At 37.0% G+C, this 24,548-nt stretch overlaps 2 protein-coding genes across 4 annotated transcripts in view; one reads left to right on the forward strand and one right to left on the reverse strand.

Moving 5' to 3' along the window:
* Positions 1 to 5,169: 5,169 nt before the first annotated feature.
* NPGR1 (no pollen germination related 1) lies at positions 5,170 to 12,713 on the reverse strand. 3 transcript variants are annotated; one of them, XM_077377711.1, is made up of 6 exons: positions 12,508 to 12,713; positions 11,384 to 11,665; positions 10,170 to 10,428; positions 6,745 to 7,964; positions 6,437 to 6,584; positions 5,170 to 5,943 (listed from the first exon to the last, which is right to left on the reverse strand). In XM_077377711.1, the coding sequence occupies exons 2-6, from the start codon at positions 11,573 to 11,575 to the stop codon at positions 5,633 to 5,635; spliced, it is 2,130 nt and encodes a 709-aa protein (XP_077233826.1). In that variant the 5' UTR covers positions 11,576 to 11,665; positions 12,508 to 12,713; the 3' UTR covers positions 5,170 to 5,632. The 3 variants fall into 3 exon arrangements, with proteins under 3 accessions (XP_077233826.1, XP_077233828.1, XP_077233827.1); XM_077377713.1 differs by lacking the exon at positions 12,508 to 12,713 and adding an exon at positions 12,270 to 12,285; XM_077377712.1 differs by lacking the exon at positions 12,508 to 12,713 and adding an exon at positions 12,100 to 12,263.
* A 10,347-nt stretch (positions 12,714 to 23,060) lies between these two features.
* The window catches only part of LOC143875739 (ADP-ribosylation factor-like protein 8a), a 15,346-nt gene continuing 13,858 nt past the window's right edge, over positions 23,061 to 24,548 (forward strand). Inside the window, exons 1-4 of the mRNA XM_077377342.1 lie at positions 23,061 to 23,241; positions 23,734 to 23,815; positions 23,900 to 23,932; positions 24,060 to 24,181. Of these exons, the coding sequence (XP_077233457.1) occupies positions 23,204 to 23,241; positions 23,734 to 23,815; positions 23,900 to 23,932; positions 24,060 to 24,181 (275 nt within the window). The 5' untranslated portion in view covers positions 23,061 to 23,203. The remainder of the gene's footprint in view (positions 23,242 to 23,733; positions 23,816 to 23,899; positions 23,933 to 24,059; positions 24,182 to 24,548) is intronic.

A 24,548-nucleotide genomic window follows, 5' to 3' on the forward strand; every position in this document is an offset into this window, starting at 1 on the left:
GAATCAGTTAGAAAATAAGATCAAAATCTTAAGATCTGATAGAGGTGTATTTTGTGAACATGGTAAAATGGAGTTGTGAAAACCATGGCACAATACATCAAGTTGCTGCACCATACTCTCCACAGCAAAATGGAGTTGTTGAACATAAAAACAGAACTCTAATGAACATGGTAAATTCTATGTTAGGAAGTTCAGGATTACCTCAAAATTTATGGGGAGAGGCTCTTCTCTCTGCTTGTTATATTCTGAACAAGATACCTTTTAAAGATTCTGACAAAACTCCTTACGAGTTATGGAAGAATAGAAAACCTCATTTTAAATACCTTAAGGTGTGGCGTTGAGGCTCTTCTCTCTGCTTGTTATATTCTGAACAAGATACCTTTTAAAGATTCTGACAAAACTCCTTACGAGTTATGGAAGAATAGAAAACCTCATTTTAAATACCTTAAGGTGTGGGGGTGCTTAGCTAAAGCTAGGATTCCAGATCCTAAGAGTACTAAGTTAGGTCCTAAGACTGTAGATTGTACATTCATTGGATATGCACAAAACAGTAGTGCTTATAGATTCTTAATCTATAAATCAGATCATGTTGATATGCAACCTAATACTATAATAGAATCCAGAGATGCTGAATTCTTTGAAACAATATTCCCTTATAAGACTAGTCTAAGTGAGAACACACTTAAAAGACCCATTGAATCTATAGATAAAGATCATCATGTGTCTGAAGAATCAGTAGAGCCTAGAAGAAGTAAAAGGGCAAGAGTAGAGAAAAACTTTGATCCAGAGTTTATTGCATATCTTTTAGAAGGAGATCCAAAGACATATAAAGAGGCAATATCACTTCTAGATTCTTCATTCTGGAAAGAAGCTGTCAAGAGTGAAATATAATCTATTTTGAATAATGGGACATGGATCTTGACAGATCTACCTCCTGGTTGCAAACTTATTGGTTGCAAGTGGATCTTTAGGAAGAAATTAAAAACTGATGGAACTATAGATAAGTACAAAGCTAGACTAGTAGCTAAATAGTTCAAGTAAAAAGAAGGAATTGACTTCTTTGACACTTATTCACCTGTAACCAGGATAGCCACTATTAGAATCCTTATTGCCATAGCTGCAATTTATAACCTGAAAATCCATCAAATGGATGTCAAAACAGCATTTCTAAATGGTGAATTAGATTAAGAGATTTATATAGATCAACCTGAAGGCTTTGTAATCCAAGGCCAAGAGCAAAAGGTGTGTAAACTTATAAAATCTCTATATGGTTTGAAACAAGCTCCAAAACAATGGCATGAGAAGTTTGATAGTGTGATGTTATCAAATGGATTCATAATAAATGAATCAGATAAGTGTGTATATAGCAAATTTAGTGGGGATAGTGGTGTTATTGTTTGTCTGTATGTAGATGATATGTTGATCATCGAAACAGACATAAGTGTAATTAAAGACACTAAGAATTTTTTATCAAATGATTTTGATATGAAAGATCTGGGAAAGGCAGATGTAATCCTGGGTATCAAAATAAAAAGAAACCCAGAAGAAATAATTTTAACTCAGTCTCATTATGTAGAAAAAATTCTTAGGAGGTTTAATCAATTTGATTGTAAACCTGTGGCTACCCCATATGATTCTAGTATAAGATTATGTAAGAATAAAAGAAGTGGGGTAAATCCACTTGAATACTCTAGAGTTATAGGGAGTCTAATGTATTTGATGAACTGCACTAGGCCAGACAAAGCCTATGCAGTGGGTAGACTCAGTAGCTATACCAGTAATCCTGGTAGTGAACACTGGGAAGCACTAATTAGAGTATAGAAATATCTTAAAGGAACCATAAACTATGGTTTGCATTTTTACTAAATATTATGTTGTACTAGAGGGGTATAGCGATGCTAATTGGGTATCTGGATTTGAGACCAAATCTAGGAGTGGATATGTCTTCACTCTAGGAAGTGCAGCGGTTTCTTGGAAATCTACCAAGCAAACGTGTATTGCCAGATCCACTATGGAGTCTGAGTTCATTGCTTTAGAGAAAGCAAGTGAGGAAGCTGAATGGCTTAGAAACCTTCTGTCTAATATTCCACTTTGGAAGAAACCAGTACCGGGTATTACAATCCACTGTGATTGTCAAGCTGCTATTGGAAGAGCAGGTAATAATGTATATAATGGTAAATTCCTACACATTCGTTAGAGGCATACCTCCATAAGACAGTTGTTGAAGAATGGAGTGATAACTATAGATTATTTAAGATCAATTGATAATATATCAGATTGTCTTACAAAAGGACTAAATAAAAATTTAGTCATGAGCACATCGAGGGGGATGGGGCTGAAGCCCACAGTTTAGATCACCTATAACAGGAACCCAACCTATCTGACTGGAGATCCCAAGAAGTAGGTTCAATGGGAAAAACAAGTTATTTGAGTGATCTGTCTTGCACCAAGTTGTATGTGAATTAAGTTCACTAAGCCTATTCCTATGGTGTGGGTGCAACCTGTAACGAAAAGATGATGAGTTGTAGGACTCTTAATGTTATCTATAGCTGACTAGCTGAGTAGCTGATTGTCAGTGGGGTGCGTAGTTACATGGCACTCTTGATAGATACACCTATATGAGTGTGGAAGTGTGGCTGCTTCCTATGAGAATGGGCTAATTTCTCTAGAGCGCTCATGAAAGCAGGACAAAGTACATGGCCGAAAAGTGCGACACCGTATGAACTTGCTTATGTCTTCTGTGTTGTGTGTGTGGTATGTTGTCTCAGTTTGTTACTAAAAGTGCTTGGTTCAAGACGTATGTTCACCGAGTACTTGATAAACTCGATATACCTATACTAAGTAAAGGTTCAAGTCCAAAAGACACCTCTACTGATGCATAACACATCTTGCCTTGGTCAAATCTATTTACATTTATGATTTATTTATTTCTTGTAATTTTGAATTAGTGGGGGATTATTGACTTTTTATGTGAAAAAAGTATTTTTGTAATTCAAACTTATAATGGGGTGTTTTTAGTCATTATATGTTTCTCTTGTTTTATACTTTTGGGCTTCCCTCCAAAAGGACTAAAGCCATTAAAAAACTTTAGTCCTAGATGGGAAGTGTGAGAGGGTGAGAGTGGCCATACATATACTTTCACTCTCTTAGCCTTGTGAATGAGCAAGAGCTTATGGGGATCCTACGCGCACGGATCGCCCACTTGGGTCCGGCTGGCTTTTGGTCTTACCACACACGCGCGCCGCCCGGCCCAGCTTGGCTCGCCCGGCCGCGCGAGTGGGCCCAAAGCCTTTTAATTTTCTTTTATTTCTTTTCTCTTGGTTTACTAATTATTTAATTAGTTTTGCCGTTTAAGAAAACGCTAATCGTGGTTTAGTGACCGTTGGGAAACGTTCTCACCCACTAATGAGTGCGACGTTTCAACCTAACGTGTCTCTTAGTTGTCTATTTATTCAGATTTGTGGAAAACAGAAAGACATTTTTTTTTTGAACGACTTTTTGTTTTTCTATTGTTCTTCTCTCCGTTTTCCTGTTTTCTGGAACTTCTATTTTTCCCTAAACTTTCTTATCAAGGCGATTTGGCTCATATAAGTAAGTTCTAAGGCATCCGGGCTGCGTGAGGCACACCCCTGGAGCGAGAGTTGTTGAATCCTGGAGGCATACGCCAAGATGTCCATCTGCACCATTGATTTGTCATAGTGGGGGCGAGATTTGCGTTAAGGACAGCGAACATCCTTCGTGCCTCAACTCAATAAGTGATCTAACGACTTTTGTTTATTTGTTTACAATTAATTCTGGCAGAATAGTTACTGTTGATTTCTGACTGCACAAGATAGGAGATTAATTCTGTTCAAAGTATTCTCGAATCCTAAATTACAGATTTGCACATCATTTTTTCTAACATGATCTTCATTCCTTTGGCTTTCTTTCACTAGTCCCTGACTAGTAGCTTCTTCAACATCAAGGATCAAAGCAAGCAATAGAGCTTTGATATCACATGTAGAAAATCAAGAGACCAAAGTACCCAACGCTTTGATACCACTTCTAGAAGACACGATCAACGCAATAAAAGCAAAGCTCACCAAATACAAATTACAAGGAGAGAGATACCTTAATATAATTCCAATGGAGCCGTACACACCCTTCTCTTCCAAATAACGTTTCCACGTTTAATCTACTCTATCTGTTCACGTTTCACACTGACGTGCTTCTCTTCACTGCTATTATCCTCTTTGTCTACACTATTCACATTATGGCACATGTGCCTCTTTTATAAACAAAACAAATAGATTGCTACTCTAACTGATTCCTTATATAACTATACTTCTATAGTTCTATCCTAAACGGTGACTCTAACAACCACACGCCCACTTCTTTAAAACTTTTATTTATTATCTTTAATTAAAACTCAAGCAAAATCCTACAACTACTAGAATTCCTAGTTTGACTAGGACTCGACTACCCATGTGGTTGATGTTAGTCCATGTGGGCCCACACTGACCCGCACCGCATCACGCCGGGCCGGCCCCTCCGACATGTGTGTAGAGTCTGCGATGACTCTCCACACTCCTCAGCGCTGACTCTCTACAAGTCACGACAAGTTCCTTTCGAAACTTCACAAACTTCTTGTAGTTCAGCCATTTGGTAAATATGTCAGCAACTTGATCTTCTTAACTAACTGACATGAGAGAAATCTTTCCATGAAGCACCTTCTCTCTGACAAAGTGATGACGTACTTCCACGTGCTTCGTTCTGGCATGAAACACTAGACTTTCCGCAAACTTGATCACACTCTGTCGTGGATGTGGGTGGGTTATAAGGGAATGCTCTCTAATGGCTAGCTTTTAGGGGTGAGTTCTACCCGGTTAAATTCCCCACAACCACTCCTTTCTTACCACTTCATAAACCAATATTCCTTAGAAAAAAAATTCATGGCTGCCAAACATGGCCTAAGAGTTGCACCTTTTTGACAAAGGTGGTGATGAAAGGAGGTAGGATCATTCAATCAACGTGAGACCAGTGGCAATGTGCCAAATGAATGTTGATCTAAATGGGGCCTACCACCATTTTTTCTGAGCTTTGGTTTCCAGTCATTCTCTGTTAGAGATGAGAGGAGACAGTACAGTGCATGCATATGTCCACATCCCATTCGGCAAACCAAGTTCCGTTAAAAAGAAAAAAATTCCCTCTTGAACAGACACTGGTTATATATTGATTGGATTTGAATGACTGAGTTCTATATTACATAGCTTTGCTTGATCAAACCCAAGGCCAACCTTCAGTTTCTTTCCACCTGAATAATTTGAAAACTACATTACATTGCTTGGCTGGACCAAACCCTAGTCCAAGAATGAGTTCCTTTCCACCTAAAATAGTCCGTACTGTGTTTCAGTCACATGCACTCAAGTAACATAGAAACTAAATTATGTACATTTTAGATTCAACAATGGAAAACTGAAGGACCCAATCCTCTTGCCTCGATAACAATGCTTGGAGAGTTCATCTCTCACATTCCTCCTCGCCGTCCACCATATTTCCATTACGGTTGCAAGGTTCTTTGACTATTCCATACGAATGATAAATCCTTATAGAAATACTGACATTCTCTTTAGTGTGCCCAAATGGAAGGAGATCATACAAAATCCTGTACAGGAGATGAGTGGTTGAGATCAAATGCTGCCTGGAAGCAGTCTGCGGCTTGCTGTAGCGAGCCTTCCATCTTCAAGACGAATCCAAGGTTCAACCATACATCGTGATTCCTGGGTTCTAATCGTAAAGCATTCATTAGGAAACTTCTTGCGATTGGTAGCGAATTTCCCCCAAATGTCTTAATTAGTGCGGCTGTTGATACAATGGAAGGAACATAATCCGGTTCGATTGACAATGAGATGGAGAAGGCCACAAGGGCCTCCTTATATAATGATTGGGCTTCGAACAGCATTCCTGCAAAACATATTCAAGCAACAGGTATGAAGAACAGATCCATGGCACAAAATGAAAACTGAAATTGAACTGAAAGACTCTGAATGCGATATGATTGTATCAGAAAATATTCACTAAATTGCACCAGTTCGATAAGTATCAAGTGAATTAAAATTCAAGAAATAAAAAGAAAGAAAAAAAGAAAAAGAAACTGAGGCATATTAACCAGATGGTACTCATCAATAAGTAGATGGTATTAACAAGTAATTCTGACTACCCAATGAATATTTAAATGAAGAAAATGAAAAGTTTAACTAGATAGAATAAAGAAAAATATGTGGAATTGGGACCAAAGAAACCATGAGGTGCTCCCCGGGTTTTCCTTCGCCCTGTGAATATAATTCTTTGCCATTCAAAAAAAAACCATGAGGCAGCATAGTTCCTATGTTCAGAATGACATGAAAGTAAGAGTGATATAGCTCATCAAACTCCGAAAGGAAATATATATCACAACCTGTTGCATGCCAAGTTTTCGGAGAATAAAATCCAGTAGGGTTGGCTTTATCCAGGCACAATTTTGCATTAGGCCATGATCCAAGTTTCGTATAAATGGTTGACAAATCCTGCCATGCTTGCATTTCTAAACTTCCACCAGCTACTGACTGTTGAAATTGAGAAAAAGTTAGCAGAATATATATATATATATATATATATATATATATATATATATATATATATATATATTTTGGTAATATAACCATACAATCATCAAATGAAAACGAACCAAACCAATAGGCTATTTACAGAACGAATGCTGCTTACCTCGCAGTCAGATTCTCCTATTTGACGATGTCTTTGTGCATGAATTTGAGAAAGTAAAACTGTGTAGGTCTCTATAGCCTTCTTGGGCTGTTCCTGGGCTATTTGAAGTATTGCTTTCAACCTCAAAAATTCTAATTGATCATGTTTTCCACTCTCATCTAAAGCAAGATCAACTATGGCTTCAGCGTCCTGAAGCCCTTGTTCTGCAGATACTATTAGGGCTAATAGCTTCCATCCTCGCGCCGAGCTTCCAGCCACCATGTCTAAATAAGTTTTTGCATTTTCTAAAGCTGCATTTAGGTTTCGTTGGACAGCATTCTCCAATGCAAGGCTAAATATCACTTCTGGATCATCTTTCATGGTCTCGGCAGCATGATGAAGAGTCTTCAAAGATTGATCCTCAAAGTATAGCCTTTGTGAATCGGAGACAGAAGATCTAGCACTATTTCCATAACAAACACCACGCAAGTGATCCGCAATATCCATAAAATGATCCTCTTGTTGATAGTTGGCAAATTCAATTGCTCTCTGAGTAAATTCAATCCCTTGACTGGCATGATTTGAATTTTGAGAACACAATTTTGCTCCTAATAGAAGTGATGGGAGATGGTGTTTGTGATTCGTCTCGGAAAGGCATAAGCCTTTCTTTAAAAGGTTCAATGCAATGTCATTTTGACCTGTAGAACTGTAACAAAGAGCAAGAAGGTACCATCTTTCAACTCGGCTATAGATACCGGGCAGTGTCTGTTCGATATGATCCGCCAATATTTGGAATTGCCCAGATATTGACAATGCAAAGGTCAGATGATCCATGATTTCAGGATCCCAAGGTATTTCCTGAAAAGCTATCTTTCTCGTGAGTATAAATAACAACAGCATTGCTTCCTCTGTATTATTCTTAGGGATGACAGGACCACACCATAGTTGCAACTCTGGAGGCAGGCTTACTTCAACACCACCATAAAGTAGAAGTGAAGCCAAGTCTTTTTGAATACTAGCCAATTTTTGGGAGTCCAAATTCCTGGGTTTAATAAGAGCTCGCCGATATGCGGCAATACCTTCATCGAGAAATCCAGCTTGTTTCCACAGCTTAGGAAGCAACTCTAATGCTTTGTGAAACATTTCTTGCAACTTGCAATCATCAACAACACCCTGAGGCATTCCGTTTGGCAGTGCAGATTCAACTGTGTCCAGAATAATTTTACATTCCATCGCAGCATCTGCCAAGTTCAAAACTCAAAATCATTTGAGAAATTTAATTTGACTATCATAATAAACAATAGTAAAAGTCTATATCTGGATTGTACCACCTACTAGTGTTCTCCTATGGTGTAATTTCCTACAGCATTAACCATTTTGTTATTAAAAACTAAAAGAAGTGGATCACCAAGCTCATGAAGCATCCAAGTATTCAGATTAGGGGTGCAACTTGGGTCGCTTTTGGGAATTCATGTTAAGCTTTTACCATAAAATGTCAAGCTGGTTTGGGTTGATTCCAATTCATTGTTTAGCAACAGCTCAACCCGACCGACCCAAGTTGCACTCCTAATTCAGATTAGAAGTATGGATAAAGGACTACTACAGTAACTATGGAGCTATATATCCTTGACATACAATGTTCGCTACAGAGTCACAAGTCAATGCATACTGGAAAAGGGTGTAAAAGTCAAACATCAAACTTAACGAAAATGAAATGTAGTAGTAAAATATAGTCCAATTATTCAAAAAATGATAAATTATACCGAGCCACCATTAAGTAGCATAAATGGCATATCAACAGAGAGGAGCGCACAGTTACGCATTTAAGCACAATGAAATGGTCTTCACTGATGTTTTCAAAAGTGCAATAGTTTACACTTTACAATGCTGTAAAGTTACTACCTAGCAATGTCACGAAGGACAACACCACGTGGCTACTACGGATCTAGGAATATAAAAATGGCATTAGACGGCCTAAGCTGTTTTTGTAACTGATTTTAATAAACATGTATATATAGGCATGTATGCATACTTACATGTATTATAGGCATGTGCATCTAAACATTAATGACAAGTTCACAAGGAATTGCAAATTATATATTACAAAGAAATTTAAACTCCCTAGATCTTATTAAAATAACTAAGTTTAACATTGAAAATGCAAACATGAAAACATTATTTTACATTGCATTCCAGAGTCCAGATGTCGGAACAGTATACAATATAGATTCAACAATATTATGATAGAAGGCAAACTACATTACATTCTATATCATTTCATGTTATTAGTCTTTCTATCAATTTTCTCAAATAATGACTATTTCAATATTAATTCTTTTAATATAAAAAAAGATTGCACCCATATTTGAAAGTGGGTCAGACACTTCACATTTGAATCCAACACTACATCTCCATGTATGCACATGACTGCATAACATTGCTTAAAGTACACAATCTTCGCTCAATTGAGTCCGTTTCACTTGATGCTATCTATGATTCAAAATTTCAAGCTTTAAAGATCCCTTTTTCGGATAAGTGTTGCTTTTTTCTTTTTCTTTTTTAGAATGGTCCCGATATGTGTTGCTTCTTCATTGCTTTTTAATAAATCGCTGACAACGTTTCAAAAAAATAAAAGACAATTTACTGAAACTAGTATCACCCAAATGACGCTAAACAAATTATTATCGCTTAAAATACCTGGAGATCAGACACAAGGTACCAAAAGAAGCAGTGTTTTTTAAAACCAACAGAAAATATAGTAACTACAAAAGGTGGACATCTCTTAACAACTGTTTAATGTAACCCTTTTGCTAAACCAGGTTCACAGTCAATCATGTCCAGAAAACAGATAACACCATAACTGAGGATAGTTATGAAATTTCTAAAACCTCTTTAAATGGTTAGGTAAAGGCTGTGGATTCTTCAATGTTGTCAAGAAGAACACTGCTTTCAGCAATGTCCACTCTTATGCCTTAATGTTTTCGTTTCAAAATAATAAAAAATTTATGAGGATAAATAAAAAGAAAAATAGTTGGGATTTGAATCATCAAAGGATGGGTATGGCTCTGCATTCTACTGTACCAAGTTCCCCCTACTGCTGAGGTCAAGTTAAACTTGCCCAACAAAATCTTATCACATCAACGTTACCAAATCCAATCCACAGCATGAATTCACCTTCAATAAAGTTTCAATTTGAAGTAATTTATCTCTTCAAAGGCCAGAAATAGAATTACAATATTAACAAGAAAAAAAAAGAAGCAAAGTCCAAACAAACTATTGGTCCAGGACACACTGAAACTTAATTAAGGTATAAAGAAAAAAAAGCCAGTATGTACTCAGCAAAGTATAAGAAAGTTTATAAGGCATTCTAAGATCCGTAATTGAAAATAAGGAACTATTGTTCATGGCGAACCAATGAATTAAGCCAGGGCAAAACAAAACCATACCTTTAGGGCGCCCAAGTTCCTCCAATGATTTTGCTTTAAGCAAGATTGCTTCTAGAAGCAGGCTTACAGAATGTAGTGACATTGTGGTCAACTGCAAGTTCTCTCCTTTGGATTTCCCTTTTCTTTGACGAGTTCTTTCTGTAATTGCTTTGCTCATTCTTGGTTTTAAACTACGTATATCAATTCCCTGAAATACCTGAAGTGCCGCATCAAAATTTCCGCTCTGATATTCCAGCCGGCCCAATAATGCCCTGGCTTCCTGCAACAGAAATAGAACAAACTAATACAATCAAACTGAAAACTGTGAAACAACCAATTACTCCAAAAGCATATGATGTTAGAGTCGGTGTTATTTAATCATTTATACTTCAACACCCCCCCTCAAGTGTGGCCCCTTGATGCGGTGCCAACATGGCAGCCATGTCACACTTACGTGGCTTGGGTGGAGTTCCAAGGTGCACTCCCGCTATAATGCAGCAGCCAGATTTTGAAACTGATTTTTGGACTTCTAGATGGAAGAATCTTGAAAAATGGTAAACTAGAAAGTTGTAGGTATTTTTGTGTTGTTTCCAACGAGTATAGGAGCTCAAAAATCGGACAAGTAGTTAGAGAGTTATGGTAGTTTTAGTAGACTCTGTCTGTGGGTTCTCAAACTAGGCAAGTTTTGTGAGTTCCAAAGCAATTTATGATATGTAAGTCCGTAAGTTAGCTAGTGGAGGAGCTTGAATGAATTTTCTCTCGGGTTTTTTCTTTTAAAGGGATAAAAAGTTAAAAACCATCTATAGAAGGGGATTTTGGATTTTGATAAACTTATGTAATTGAAAAATCTATCAATTGGGTTGGGCAGCAATTTCAACAAAAAAAATCAATTGGGTTGAGCATTGCTCTAATTTTTTTCTTCTCATCTTTGTGTTCTTGAGTTCTAATTTCTTCTTCTTCCTTCTTAAGCACCCAAATTACCCCTCTTTTTTGGGTTGGCACGTGGCACATGCGGCCTCTCTTTGGGTTGGCCGTGCACATGGATTTTTAACATGAAGGAGTTGTTGGGTTTTGAACCCAGGACCTGCCGCGAGGCAATGGCTCTAATACCATGTGAAACAACCAATTACTCCAAGAGCTTAAGCTGTTAGAGTTGGTGTTATTTAATAATTTATATTTCAACAAAAACAGCAAGGACATAGAGTTGGAAGACCAAAAACTATAGAAAAACACACCTCATAATTTAGAGAGAGAGTTTCCTTCAGTGTAGATTCTACATCATCCACTTGGGTATCATCAAACCTTGTTTCCCAATCCGCAGTTCTCGCCGAGAGGCCACTCACAGAGAAATCCCTAGTCGCCAGTGATTCTGGAGACTGAGGTAATTCCTCAAACTTGAATTGCTCTCCGGAGCAAGCACACAACATAATGCCTAATCTTTAACCAAAAAGTTCGAACTCAACGTAAAAGAAACAGAGAAACCAATCCGTTCTCAGCAAATTCTCCAATTAAGACATCTGAAAATTGAAACAAATGTATGCCCGTCAGAACCCATTTCCAGATTTCCAATCAGAGTCTCACTAATCATTAAGGTAAACCATCAAGAGATGGAATTTGGAAATTAAAACCATCCTAGAGCATTCAAAAGAAAAACCACCAAAAATATTTAAAATCAGGCTCCAGTATCTTCATCAGCCAAAAAACCCATTTGTAATTATAAAAGTCGAATAACTAAATGTACTCCTTAAAGCAAGTTTCTCATTTAAAAGTTTGGTATTTTTCTCTTTAAAAACTAAAAAAAGCAAGTTAGTCATTCCCAGTAAATAGCATCATTCTTCCATCAAGTCTATTTTCCAAAAATCTAAAACAAAATCCACAAAAACACCATTAAGATGTAGAATTTGAGAACTAAAATTTAAAACCATGCTAAAGCTTACAAAAGAAAACCCACCAAAAATACTTAAAATCAAGCTCCAAGTTTCAAGTTGCAGTATCATTTATCAGCAAAAAAAAACCCATTTGCAGTGATTGAAATCCAAATCAAGTTTCTCATTCCCAGTCAAAAGAATCACTCTTCCATCAAGTCCATTTTCCAAAATCCCCCCAAAAAAAAAAAATTACCCTCAAAAACACCTTCCCCCTTTCAAAATACCAAACAATATATAAACATTCATCAATACAAGAAAACCCTCAAAAATGCAAAACCCAGTGAGAAGAATAGACAAAGGTGGAATCTTTTTCAAATGGTAAAAAGAAAAGTAATTCACGGACAGAAAAGAGTTACATAATATGACAAGAAGAGACAGAGATGAAAACGAAACGTAAAAGAGTGAAAAGGGCGAGACAAGCAAAGACTTACCATGAAATCTGGGGAATAGATGTGATTGCCATGAAAGCAACTTTCTGGAGATTTTCACCTTCTATGTGTTTCCCCTTTTCTTGCTTTTTTCTCCCTCTTTTGATTTGAACATCCCAAAGAACTGAACTTGTTTTGTTTGTTTCTTAAAGAAATATTTTACCCCTTTTTTTTTTGTGAGGAATTCTAGACTGAAGGGAGCCCTTCCTCTGTTTTTTGGTTAACCTTATTTCAAACTTTCCTTAAAATGGGTAGTTGCAGGCAGTTCCTGCAGCAGATTCTGTGTGTTTTTTATTTTTATTTTTAGCCTACTGATATTGGCACTACCATGTTTTAATAATTGCACGAACTCAACTGGACTTTTCTTTTTATTTGCCTTCAAAGACTTTGGGAGATTATGAGCTCGCCCCCACTGTAGGATGATTCGCGCCCCTGTAACCTAAATTGACGCCAAAAAGCATAAAAAAGCGTTAGACTTTAACGTTTTTTTTTCACGCCAATTCACATTACAGGGGGGGTGAATCATCCAGCAGGGGGTGCGAATTTATCATCACCAAATAGTTTTTGGGAACCGTAATCGACACTTGACAGCTATTTAAAACAGAAAAGACAAGCTGAGTTTATGCAGTTATCAAAACATGGTAGTGCCAACATCAGTAGCCTATTTTAGGTATTTATGTAAGGTAATGATATTGGCACTACAATGTTTTGATAATGACACTAACTCATCCTGTCTTTTATTATTTTAACTCCTGTTAAAGGTTATACAGTTCCCAAAAGGTTCTCAGAAGTCAGAAGCCAATTAAACAAGAAAAGACAAGCTGATTTTGTGGAATTATTAAAACATTGTAGTGCCAATATTAGTCTTCTTAATTTCTTTATTGGGATTTTGGATGATGGTTTTGAATTCAAAAAGAGAGAAACCCCGCTTATGTTTGAACAGAGGGTATGGAAAACAGAGGATTTCTGACAAGGGGTGCCCCAAATGACACTTTTTGATATGACTAAAATGCCCCTATTCTTTTTAAAATAATAAACTATAAGAATCTAGGAAATATGGAGATCTAAGGTGGTCCTGCTGACATTGGGTTGACCTTTGGGGGATACCCTATGTATTTGTGATAGGTTACATTGATTGCACCAATGGGAATTGTGCATGACCAGAATTTTGAGTGTGACCCCAAGTTTTGATATCGACATCCCCTTGTTTTGATAATGAAACTCCTCATTTTATAAAACACATTTGTGTTGTTTTAGCTTTTTTATGAAAAAAATAACATTAAAAAGTCACCTATCTGTGGGAATGACCTTGCAAATAAATAATTTTGAATCTAAAATATGGTCTTACATCATGTAACAACTGAATTAAGAAAAGGAAATTGAGATCTGCTTGTACTCATGGTTTTAAATTTCGACCGAGACCGACACCGAAATCGATCAAAACCGAAACGGTCATTTATTTCGGCCGAAATTTCGGTCAAAATTTCAGTTTTTCCAAAATTTGACCCAAAAAATCTGTTTTTTTTTTAAAATATTAATTTAATATTTCACCGAAATTTCGAAATAAAATATTAGTTTCGGATTTTGTACCAGATTTCGACTGAAATTTCAAAATTTTAGGGTCCGAAACCGGTACCGAAACCGAAATTTTAAACCTTGCTTGCACTTGCATGCTCATATGTTTTAAATGAAAAATATGGTCATACTCGTACATCATATCACAACTGAATTAGGATAAGTAAATGGTAATTTCACCTCATTTACTTTTCTTAATTCAGTTGTTATATGACGTATGAGTGTGACCATATTTTTATTTGTATGTTCGTAAAAATGAAGAAAAGACGAACAAAGGGAGGTGGAAATACAGCCATTTTTAGAAAAATACAAACAAGAGGGGTGAAATTTCTTGAAAAGGGGGGTAGAGATATCGTTTCTCATTAAGAAAATGTAAAATAAGAAGATCTTCATTGTTTAAACAAGGGCCATCCTTCTGTGCCATGTGCCAAACACTACATTGATAATTTTAATCCCAAAAATTAAAAACATACCCAGACATCTGTGCGTGCACATTGTATTATTAGTTTCAGACAATCCTACAACTTCGACTGAGTAAGATCTCTTTTTTTTATCGAGCTCCTTAATCTATGAGAGATCAAAACACCTAAGCTACAATGTGATGATACCATGAGCACTTTAGGGCCTTAGAGCATCCCCAAGATATATTTTTAGATATCGCCGTATAATTACCAGATATTATATTGTGGGCAGGCAATGCATGCGAGTGCAGCCCAGAAATAAAAGTGTGGCCCACATTGTTTAGGTGATCCAAACCATTCATTTGTTCGGCCTTGATGAGGATAGGGTGTGCCAAGAAAATCTTCTCCATGGGATAATCCTAACCATCCGATTTGTGGAGGTTTAAAATTGACGGCACAATGTAGAAACCACCACGGGTCAGAGGGTTAGGATCATCCTATGGAAAAGATTTGCTGGATACGTCCTATCTATGTCAGGGCCCAACATATGAATGGTTTGGATCACCCAAATAATGTGGGCTCCACCATATTTTTGGGCTGCATGTGCATCCACCATATGAATTCTCTATAATTACGACTCACAAATTGGCATTGCACGTGATATCATTAGTTTTGGAAAATCTGAAAACATGATCTTCGCATCATTCTCCTTAGAATGAACACCAAAACCAAGTGAAAATTGAATAATGTCTAAAACCTGCTTAATTTTTTGAGCATCTAGGTTTAAAATTTCGGAAACCGGTCGGGACCGAAACCGAAAAATTCCAAAATTCAATTTTTTGTGGGGTCCGCAACGGTTACCGAAACCGAAATTTTAAACCTTGGCCACACCTACTTAAAATTAAATGGGACGACATTAAGGCCTCTTTGGAAGCCATTTGTTTATCATTTTTTCAGGAATATGATATGGTAACCCAGTTGGGGACCAAGAGTGGAACCGAACAAATAGCCTCTTAGCACAACTACCCTCCGTGCCATGTGGCATGCAAGGATTTGTTAGGTTGTACTCTCGGTTCCACACTCTTATTAGCAACACTCGTTTTGCAACTATTATGACTGTTGTTGAAATGTTAAGGGAAATATTGAGATGTTGTTTGTCTATTTTATTAGGGTTTTAAATATGGCAATGAAAAATTCGCACCCCGTGTAGGATAATTCGCACCCCACGTAAAAGCGTCAAATAAAAGGGGTGAAAATATCATTTATTTATTATTTTTAGAAATGTAGTACTAGAAATGGGTGATAATTACCCATGAGCCTCCATTTTCTTTTGATTTTAAACTCTACACGGTGCTCGAGGATTATGATCGTCACGTGTGAGCATGGGCTGATCAGATTCAATGTCTTTTTCTAGAAATTGCCACCCTTATCAGTTTGTCGCAAGGGTGGCAATACCAGTACACTATCAGATCTTGTCCTCTTGATGTCATATGATACATTTTCCTTACAAATTCAAACTAAAGGTGCTTTTGGATAACTGCTAGTAACCTTTTTTAGTGCAAATTAGGGGTGCAATTTGGACTGGGTTCAACAAGAACCCGACTAGTTCAACCATATTTCAGCTCAGGTTGAGTTGGGTTGGGTTGGGTTGGTGAAAGCCAACTCAATTTGATTTTGGGTAGGGTTCGGGTTGAGGTCTTGGGCAACCTGATCTGAGCCAAAGCCGACAAGTTCAACACTATTTTAGCTCGGGTTTGGTTGAAATTTCCTCGGGTTCTGACATTTCCTCAGGTTGGGTTGAGTTAGGGTTGAGAAAGCCCAACCCAATTTGATTTTGAGTAGGATTAGGGTTGAGGTCTTGGCCCTTGGGCAACCCCACCCGACCCGATCCCAGCCTTATCTTCTGATTTTATCTCGTTTTTCAATATCTTAGGGTTGTGTTTTCTTTTCTTTGTTGTTTTTTTTGCCCCAGGCAGGCCAACCTAAACCCAACCAAATTCAACCTGACCCAATTCGAAAAAGACGGGATAGACAGGTTAAGTTGGGGTTGAGAGTTTTAGAGGCGGGGTTAGAGTTGACCGTCCTCGCCCCGAGGCTTGGGTTGGGTAGAGTTGAGGGAATGCTACCTCTGGTTGGGCTAGAGTTAGCCTCAACTGACCCTCGTTTAAACTTGGCGATCGAGTTGCACCCCTAGTGCAAACTTTATGGGTCCGCATTTGGCAACTGGATTTAATGCTAGTAACCCTAGTGGGCCACCACTGGTGACTAACCCATAAATGATGGTTGAATCTCATATCCATTTAAGGCCCAATTTGGATTGTAAGAATTTTCTGGAAAAGTTTAGAAAGGAAAATATTTCTATAATTTCTTACTTCCTAAAAAAAATAACTTAAACCAACCCTAATCAATTTTTACTTAGAGGAACCTTCAATGATAATATCTCTCTAAATTAACCGTAATCATATCACTCCCCTCTAAATCTTGGATCGCCAACTATGGACTTTTTTCAGATAGTCGTGTAGTTTCACATTTTGCAAATCAAGTCTTGGCATTTGGTCACGTTTTGCAAATCACGTTATGTTAATCCTATCTTGACAGAGTTCAAACAGGAGACGATTTTAAATTAGAAAGAGACAAAACTACCCTTTTATTCCCAAATGTAATATCCCTAATTTTTTTTCTTCTAAATCCCAAGTACGAGAGGGAGACAAAGAAATGCGGGAGGAGGGAGACGGTTTCGTGATTACGCATTTTTAGATTTAATCAACCCGAACTAACCCAATTTTAAGGTTCTCAACCTGATTTCCTACAAATCAACCCAAGTTGCACTCCCAAAATCAACAACAAACAATACACATTATTTGGATGCGGGAGTTACAAAGCAATTTCAAGCAAATGAATGGTTCGGATCAACCACAGGTGTGTTGTATCAGGTTTTGGTTGTGTTGAGGCATGGGTGCCCCACATTACATCAATGCATGCCTCTCGATGGGTGCCATTATAAAAACTAGGGGTGTAGGAAGATAGAAGGTTTCTCACACATGGTTTTAAATTTCAACCAGACCGAAATTTCGGATTTCGGTGAGGACCGAAACCGATGAAATTTGGTATTTACCAAATTTAGGTCAAATTTATGAAATTTCAGGAATTTCGGCGAAATTTGCTGTAAAATATTATTATTTTTATTCTGTTAGAGAATTTTGTAACCGAAATTTTGGTAATTTCAGTTGAAATTTTGTCCCCAAAAAATGGCATTTCATTATCTAGTATGGAATTTCGTCAGAATTTTCAGGATTTCAGCTGAAATTTAGGTTTTGGATAAGTCCGAAATAATAGCTGAAACCGAAATTTAAAACCATGATCTCACATCAGTGAAGAATGAGAGCTCCTAAGTGCAAAATGAAAACAGTACCTGTAGGAACAAAATTATATGAGTTGAAGAAATGGATTGATATGGCACTATTTGAGTTGCAAGAAAAACTTTTCTTATGGAAAAAATTTTCTCTAGAAAATTTGTTCGTTCCACAATTTAGAGGGAAATAATATGATTATGGTTAATTTAGAGGAATATCATCTTTAATTAAAGGTCCCTCTAAATAAAAATTGAAAGTTATATTTTTCATGGGTAAAAGGAGCAGGCAATTTTACAATTTTTCTTTCCAAACTTTTCCACAAGATTCCAGAAATCTAGAGGGGTAGGAATATCATAATGCCACCACGGTACTCTTTAAATAAAGGGTATTTCTGTCTTTTTCTAACTAAAATAATCTGTCGTTTCAATTCCGTGAAATTACAGTCCAATTTACTCCACTTGCAAAGCATGGCCAAATGCCACGACTCATTTTGCAAAACGTCAAACTTCACGACTCTATTTGCAAATAATCAACGGGAGAAGACTCTTTTTGGCTCTGTTCACTTGCGTTCCCGGGAAAGCAAATCCCTGGAAAACAGCCTCTTTTTTTCTTGACAAGACAGAATTCTAGTGTTCACTTGCTTTCCTGAGAAAGTAACAAGCCTAGGTGGAAAATATCAAATAATGACATGGAAATTGCCAAAAATGATGTGGAAATGTCTCTTTTCTCACTAGTGTGGGAAACCAAATCCCACTATTTTGGTCGGATTTGCTTTCCTAGGAAAACTAGTTAAAAAAGGTGGGTAAACAGTTTCTCGGGAAACCTTTTCCTACACAGTTTCCCTGGATTTCTTTTCCTAATGCCACGTCAAATTCCCGGGAAACCTTTTCTTTTCCTTTCCCGGGAAAACAAGTGAACAGAGCCTTTGCAAAAAACCCGAAGATTTTTCTTTTTTGGACATGTATTTCTTGCAATACAAACTGATTCCACCCATTTCCCCACCCTCTTTTTTTGTCTTTACCAAAAATTAACATCTCTATTCTCTTTTTTTAGGGGAGTGATAAATCGACTCCCCATGTGTCTTTCTCTCTCCTCTGGGTTAGAGAGAGAAAAACGAGAGAGATAGACACATGGGGAGTCGATTTATCATTTTGGGGGGTCGATTTATCACTGCCCTTTTTTTATCCTTTCTTGAAAATAGTCTAGGAAAAGATAAATAAGTTGGTATTACAATACTGGAAAAAGGAGGTGGAAATTAAATATAATTTTTAATTGCTAAGTTATATTAGTATATTTGTCTAGAAAGCGTTGTTTTATTATAAAAGATTTCCCGTATGACAATCATATGATGTCAAATTTTTTATGCGATGAGATCTAAGTAGGTCTGCCAGTAAGAAGATGCACCTACAAGTTCTTTATTTATGTATCCTTTCTTACGTAAGAAGTTGCAATTATGACCATGTTCGTAAGTTCTTTTTTACATGGAATATTGAAAATGTGAAACCATGTGGAGTTTTCAGACCAACTTTAGGTCCCATGCATGCATGCATGCCCCCAAAGTCAAGATGCCATGATTGGTATGTACACCCTCTCTTTTCTTTGAATGCTTTCCAGCATTGACTCACGTTTGGTGGGTCCCATTTCTCTATTTCTAAATTAGCGTGGAAGAAGCAACAATAGCAAAGCAATAATAGGTCATGGTGTTCCATTTGCCAGCCCAATGTAAACACCCTGTTGTATGGAGTGCATAATTAGAAACTCACCCCCGGTTTACAAGGGTTTTTTTTTTAATAATTTGAGAAGGGGTTTTTTATAATCTGAGTGAGATCCTAGGCTGTTCCGGTCATGGTTTCAAATTTTGGTTTTGGAATGCGTTTCGGTCCTCACCGAAATCGAAATTTTGGGGAAAATGAAATTTGTCAAAATTTTATAACCTTTCGGGTTTATGCAATTTCGGTTTCGATCTCGACCGAAAACCAGAATTTCAGATTTCGGTCAAAATTTAAAACTATGGTTTCCTGTAATGGAGAAATAGGCAAATGAGAGGGTGAAATTGATTTTAAAAACCTTATATGTGGGTTAGAGTATTTTCTCCATCATGATAAAAATCCTCGGGTAAGCTGTTTTTAGGAATTGGCTATTCTTCCGGGAAAATATTATCTTGAATAAATTCGTAAGATTGGCTATCTTTCCTGCGGAAGCTGTAACTAAAAGGCATTGTCTGGTTGAACCCCTCCATACGGAAAAAAGGTGGAAAGTGAAGTGATTTCTACTGAACACATGAATTTCATTTGAAGTTTGCCTTGAAAGAATAAATTTTCTCGGCCTAATGGCATGCGGACAAACGAGGCAACAGAATTGTAGACCTTAGCACACTTTCTGTCCACTTCACTTCAATTGTCTGCCATGTCAATATACTTCACTTCTAGGAAAATAAAGGAAAACAACCAGCCGTAGCTCAAGAGCTAGATTTAGTGGCATAAGAATTCTGAGAATCTAATAATAAAAGGGAGGGAAATGATATTAGCACAACCATGTTTTGATATTTTCACTAGCGCGTATGGGAGATGATTTTTTCACCTCCCCCTCCTCAGCATAATGTGCCCCCCTTTTAACGTGATTTGACGTCAAGAAGCGTTAAAGTCTTCCCAAAAGTCACGTTAAAAGGGGGGCGCATTATCCTTAGGTGTGGCTCTCAAGAGCCAATTAAAAAAATGAGAAGATAAGCTGCTTTTTGTGCAATTATTAAAACATTGGTGTGCTGATATCATTTCGCACAGAGGAATTAGATGGAAACTAATCGTTTTTAATGACCTCAAACATTACTGATAGTTGTTTGGTTGGTAGAAAATTCTTTCCACACCGAAAGGGCTTTCCCATGAAAGTTTTTTACTTTTCCATTACATTTTTAGAGAGGGAAATGATATCATCACAACCTTCCTTTGATATTTGCACTAACCCATAAAGGTTCCAAGTGGATCATGACCTACACAAGCGGATCTGATCTGAAGTGGAACTGTTTCACACCCCTACACTGGTGTAACTTCTCAAGAATAGTACCAGCAAATAAGAAAAGTTTTCAATTAGGGCAAAAGTGTCTATGTGAAACAATGAGACAGATATCTTATGAGAAATTTTGTTTGAACATAGCACCATTTTTTATAAGGATCATCGAGAAATTCGAATCTATTGCACTTAGTCTCCTCACAGGATGATATAGACCTCTTCTGTTGAGAATATCAGTTTAGGCAAAATCGATTAGATAGTGCACAAACTAAGGGAAAAGAAGAAATAAACAAAAACCATATGATGAACATTGAGAATTTACATGTTTTAGCCAAGACTACGTCCATGGGAGAGAACACTATCGTCCATGAGAAAAATAAAACAAAAGGAATACAGTGGGATTAGCCCAAACCCACAAACCTCGACCATTTCCTTGTCCTCTCAACTAATACCATACACAAGAGAAATCAAAGAGAGAGCAGGGGATAGCATTTTTGCCTCTTCCTTTTGTATAACTCTTCAACATATCTCAAATCCAGTTTGAAATTCAAATCAATGTACTAGGGGATAAAAATTTGTGAAAATTTTCATATGAGAAGCTTCATCTAGGCCAATGTGCAGAAATAGCCTTCATGTTCTCGTTCATTTATGTTTAATTATGAGGGTTTTTTTTGTAACATTTAACAATCATACCAAAAAACAAACATTATTTTATATTTTATTCCCTCCCCCCCCTCTCTCTCTCTCAAGAGAAAAACCCTCTCCTATAGTCACCCACCCTTGGTCGTTGCAAACCAAAGTCCTTCTATACATAGGTTTTCAAAACAGAGAAATTATATGCCGAATGAATGGACATGCTCGTATTCAGCATACGATGGAAGTACCGCCCTTGATATTTGATCCGATTGCAACATCTTAAAAAGTGTGCTACCGTCGGATCAAATATCAAGGGTGGGATGATGAATACGAGCATGTCCGCTCATTCATCAAATAAATTCTCTTCAGAACAGCCTATAAAAGACATTTTCATGTTTTCGGTTTCTCGGAAGGAAAAAAGTGTGGAAACAAGGCAACATTCCCGACACTTTTTTGCATAGGTAAGCTGGGATTGAACCTCAGACCTCAGGGTTGCCAGGGTTGCAGAATATAGTCTTTACCATTGAGCTAGAGGCTAAAACCCATATGATCCTAGACCCTTGATCGAGTTTAAAAGGATGCATGTCTTTTTAAGGCATTGATTCTTTCCATGCCTCATATCGTACAAAAGGGCTTTTCCCGACGAACACAACACGCAATGAGTCGTTCTCTACTATGATAATGGGAGCCCATGCACTGCAATAATACAAGCCAGAGTGTCATATAAGTATGTTCGGTATTTTACAAGATTTGAAGGTGTGAAATATTCAAGTTAAAAACTAAGACTCAGACAACATGAATATCTTCAAATTTAGATAAAAGCTTTTCAAATTTTGATTCTAAGGGCATGTTTGGCTTACCCAATGGTGAGCGATGGTGCATGTGGAGAGGGAGAGACACGAGAGGGACATGAGGGACTGAGTGAGCAGAGGGTATAAGAAAAGACTGACAGAAAAGAAACCCAAAAATCCACCCAAAATTCGAATGGAATCCAGAGATTGGACAGAGGGTTAATTTCATCTCTTTTTGGGAAATGATAAATGCGCCTCTTTTCATTACTTGGGACACACACATACAGTGTACGATGGCAATCTTTCTTTCCCCTTGTTCACCCCCAAATCTCTCTTCTAATGTATCTTCCTCTTCTTCACCTCCAAATCTCTTTAGAGAATTTCTATCCCTAGCTGATTCCCTGACGAATCGTAATGCTTGTCAAAATATTAGAATGAGAATGAAAATTCTATTTAAAGGAAGAATTTGAATAGGAATGGAATCTAATGCCTATTCCGATTCCCGGTTCCCACAATCCTAACTCACACAAGGATCTTCCAGGGACCATTGTAGAAAGCCATTTCGTGGCTGGCTGTTGCATGTGACAGCAGCCACCTCAGATGACTTAAATCAATAAGACAAAATCTACAGCCACGTCAGATAAATAAATCAATAAGACAAAATCAGCTGAAAAGTTAGCCTGTCTGGCTACTCTCAAATGCAAAAAGCCAGCCGCGAAATCCCTTTCTACGATGGTCCATAACAGATTCCTATTTTTTAATATTTTCCAGTTTGAGTCTGAGAGGCGTAAAAAAGGTAATTTTAGAATTCGTTTGATACTCGATTGGAGAAGGGAAAAAAGAAGAAGGGTTCTTGTACATATATTAAAACCCTAACCATCTCTCAAAAATCCAAATCTCTCTGTAACTTTTGATCGATTCGCTTATTTCTTCCTCAATGGGATTATGGGAAGCTTTTCTCAATTGGCTACGTAGGTAAGCAACTAATTTTCCTTCCATTTTTTTTCTATTTCTTTTTCTTTCTTTACTTTTTAGGTTTGATTCTCGGTGGATTCCATGTTTAATCTCAACTCTCGCATTTCATCTTTCATTTTACTATCGATTTTTAGGTTTTGATCGTCTGTTCGATTATTTTGTAAGAAATCAATGCTTTTAAATTTCATTTTTGGATTGTAACCTTGAAGAATTTGAATTTGTGAATAAATCTGGTTATATCTTCATTTAGATCTTATTTTAATTTTTTCTTTTGCCTATAATTAGGATGAATGTTGATATTTTTGTATGTAGGTATGATTCTGTTGTATTTGGAAATTTAATTTCCATGAAAAATACTGCAGTGGACTTAGTTTCATAATTAAAATTTATCATGTTTTGATTGAATTTCTGCATATTTAAGTTTTTCTCTTTGGTGATGGGTTTTGATTGATTTATGTGTTTAATCTGATATTTTCTTTTTTGAATTTACAGCCTATTTTTCAAGCAAGAAATGGAGTTGTCTTTGATAGGTCTTCAGAATGCTGGAAAAACTTCTCTAGTGAATGTCATTGCAGTATGTAAAATACTCACTTGGTCTTTCCTATAGGGTTATATTCTTCTTAATGCTAACGAACTCGCTTCTGAATGTTCTATGTAGACTGGTGGATATAGTGATGACATGATCCCCACGGTGAGTATTCTCTGCAGAAACAGGTCCAAATGAGTTTTTTTATTAACCATGTAGGGTTCCGACTGCGAGATGTTCTGTTGCTAATTATAAGATACATTAATTATGGACTTATTGTGGGGGTCTACAGGTGGGGTTCAATATGCGGAAGGTAACTAAAGGAAATGTTACGATAAAGTTGTGGGATCTTGGAGGTCAACCCAGGTTTCGCAGTATGTGGGAGCGATACTGCCGTGCAGTTTCTGCTATTGTGTATGTATCTTATTTTCTGAAAATTGTGTCTGTATCTTATTTGTTTTAATTTATTGCTCTGTTCAAACTGCTTTATTACTTTAGGTTTAGAAATAGGAATGTTCACATTATTGCGCTTTACGTATTATTCATCTGACAAAGAGTTGTTTTAGACTTCTAGGTTTATATTTGCCTCATTTACCTGTGAACTATTTGATGTTTCACCTAGGATTTCTGTGATAGTTATTTTGCAATATTTTTCGAGATGGTTTCTTGTTTGCAAATTTTGTTCACCACGTTTGGGTTGCTAGTTCTTTGTAAGCATTTTGGACCAGCTTATTTTTTCCTCGTGATTATGATTTTTTTTTAAAAAGACCTAGATTTGGTT

The sequence above is a fragment of the Tasmannia lanceolata genome, unplaced genomic scaffold (assembly GCF_043159265.1).
Source record: "Tasmannia lanceolata isolate RefF3 unplaced genomic scaffold, GAP_Taslan_0.1 ptg000004l, whole genome shotgun sequence".
Lineage (NCBI taxonomy): Eukaryota > Viridiplantae > Streptophyta > Magnoliopsida > Canellales > Winteraceae > Tasmannia > Tasmannia lanceolata.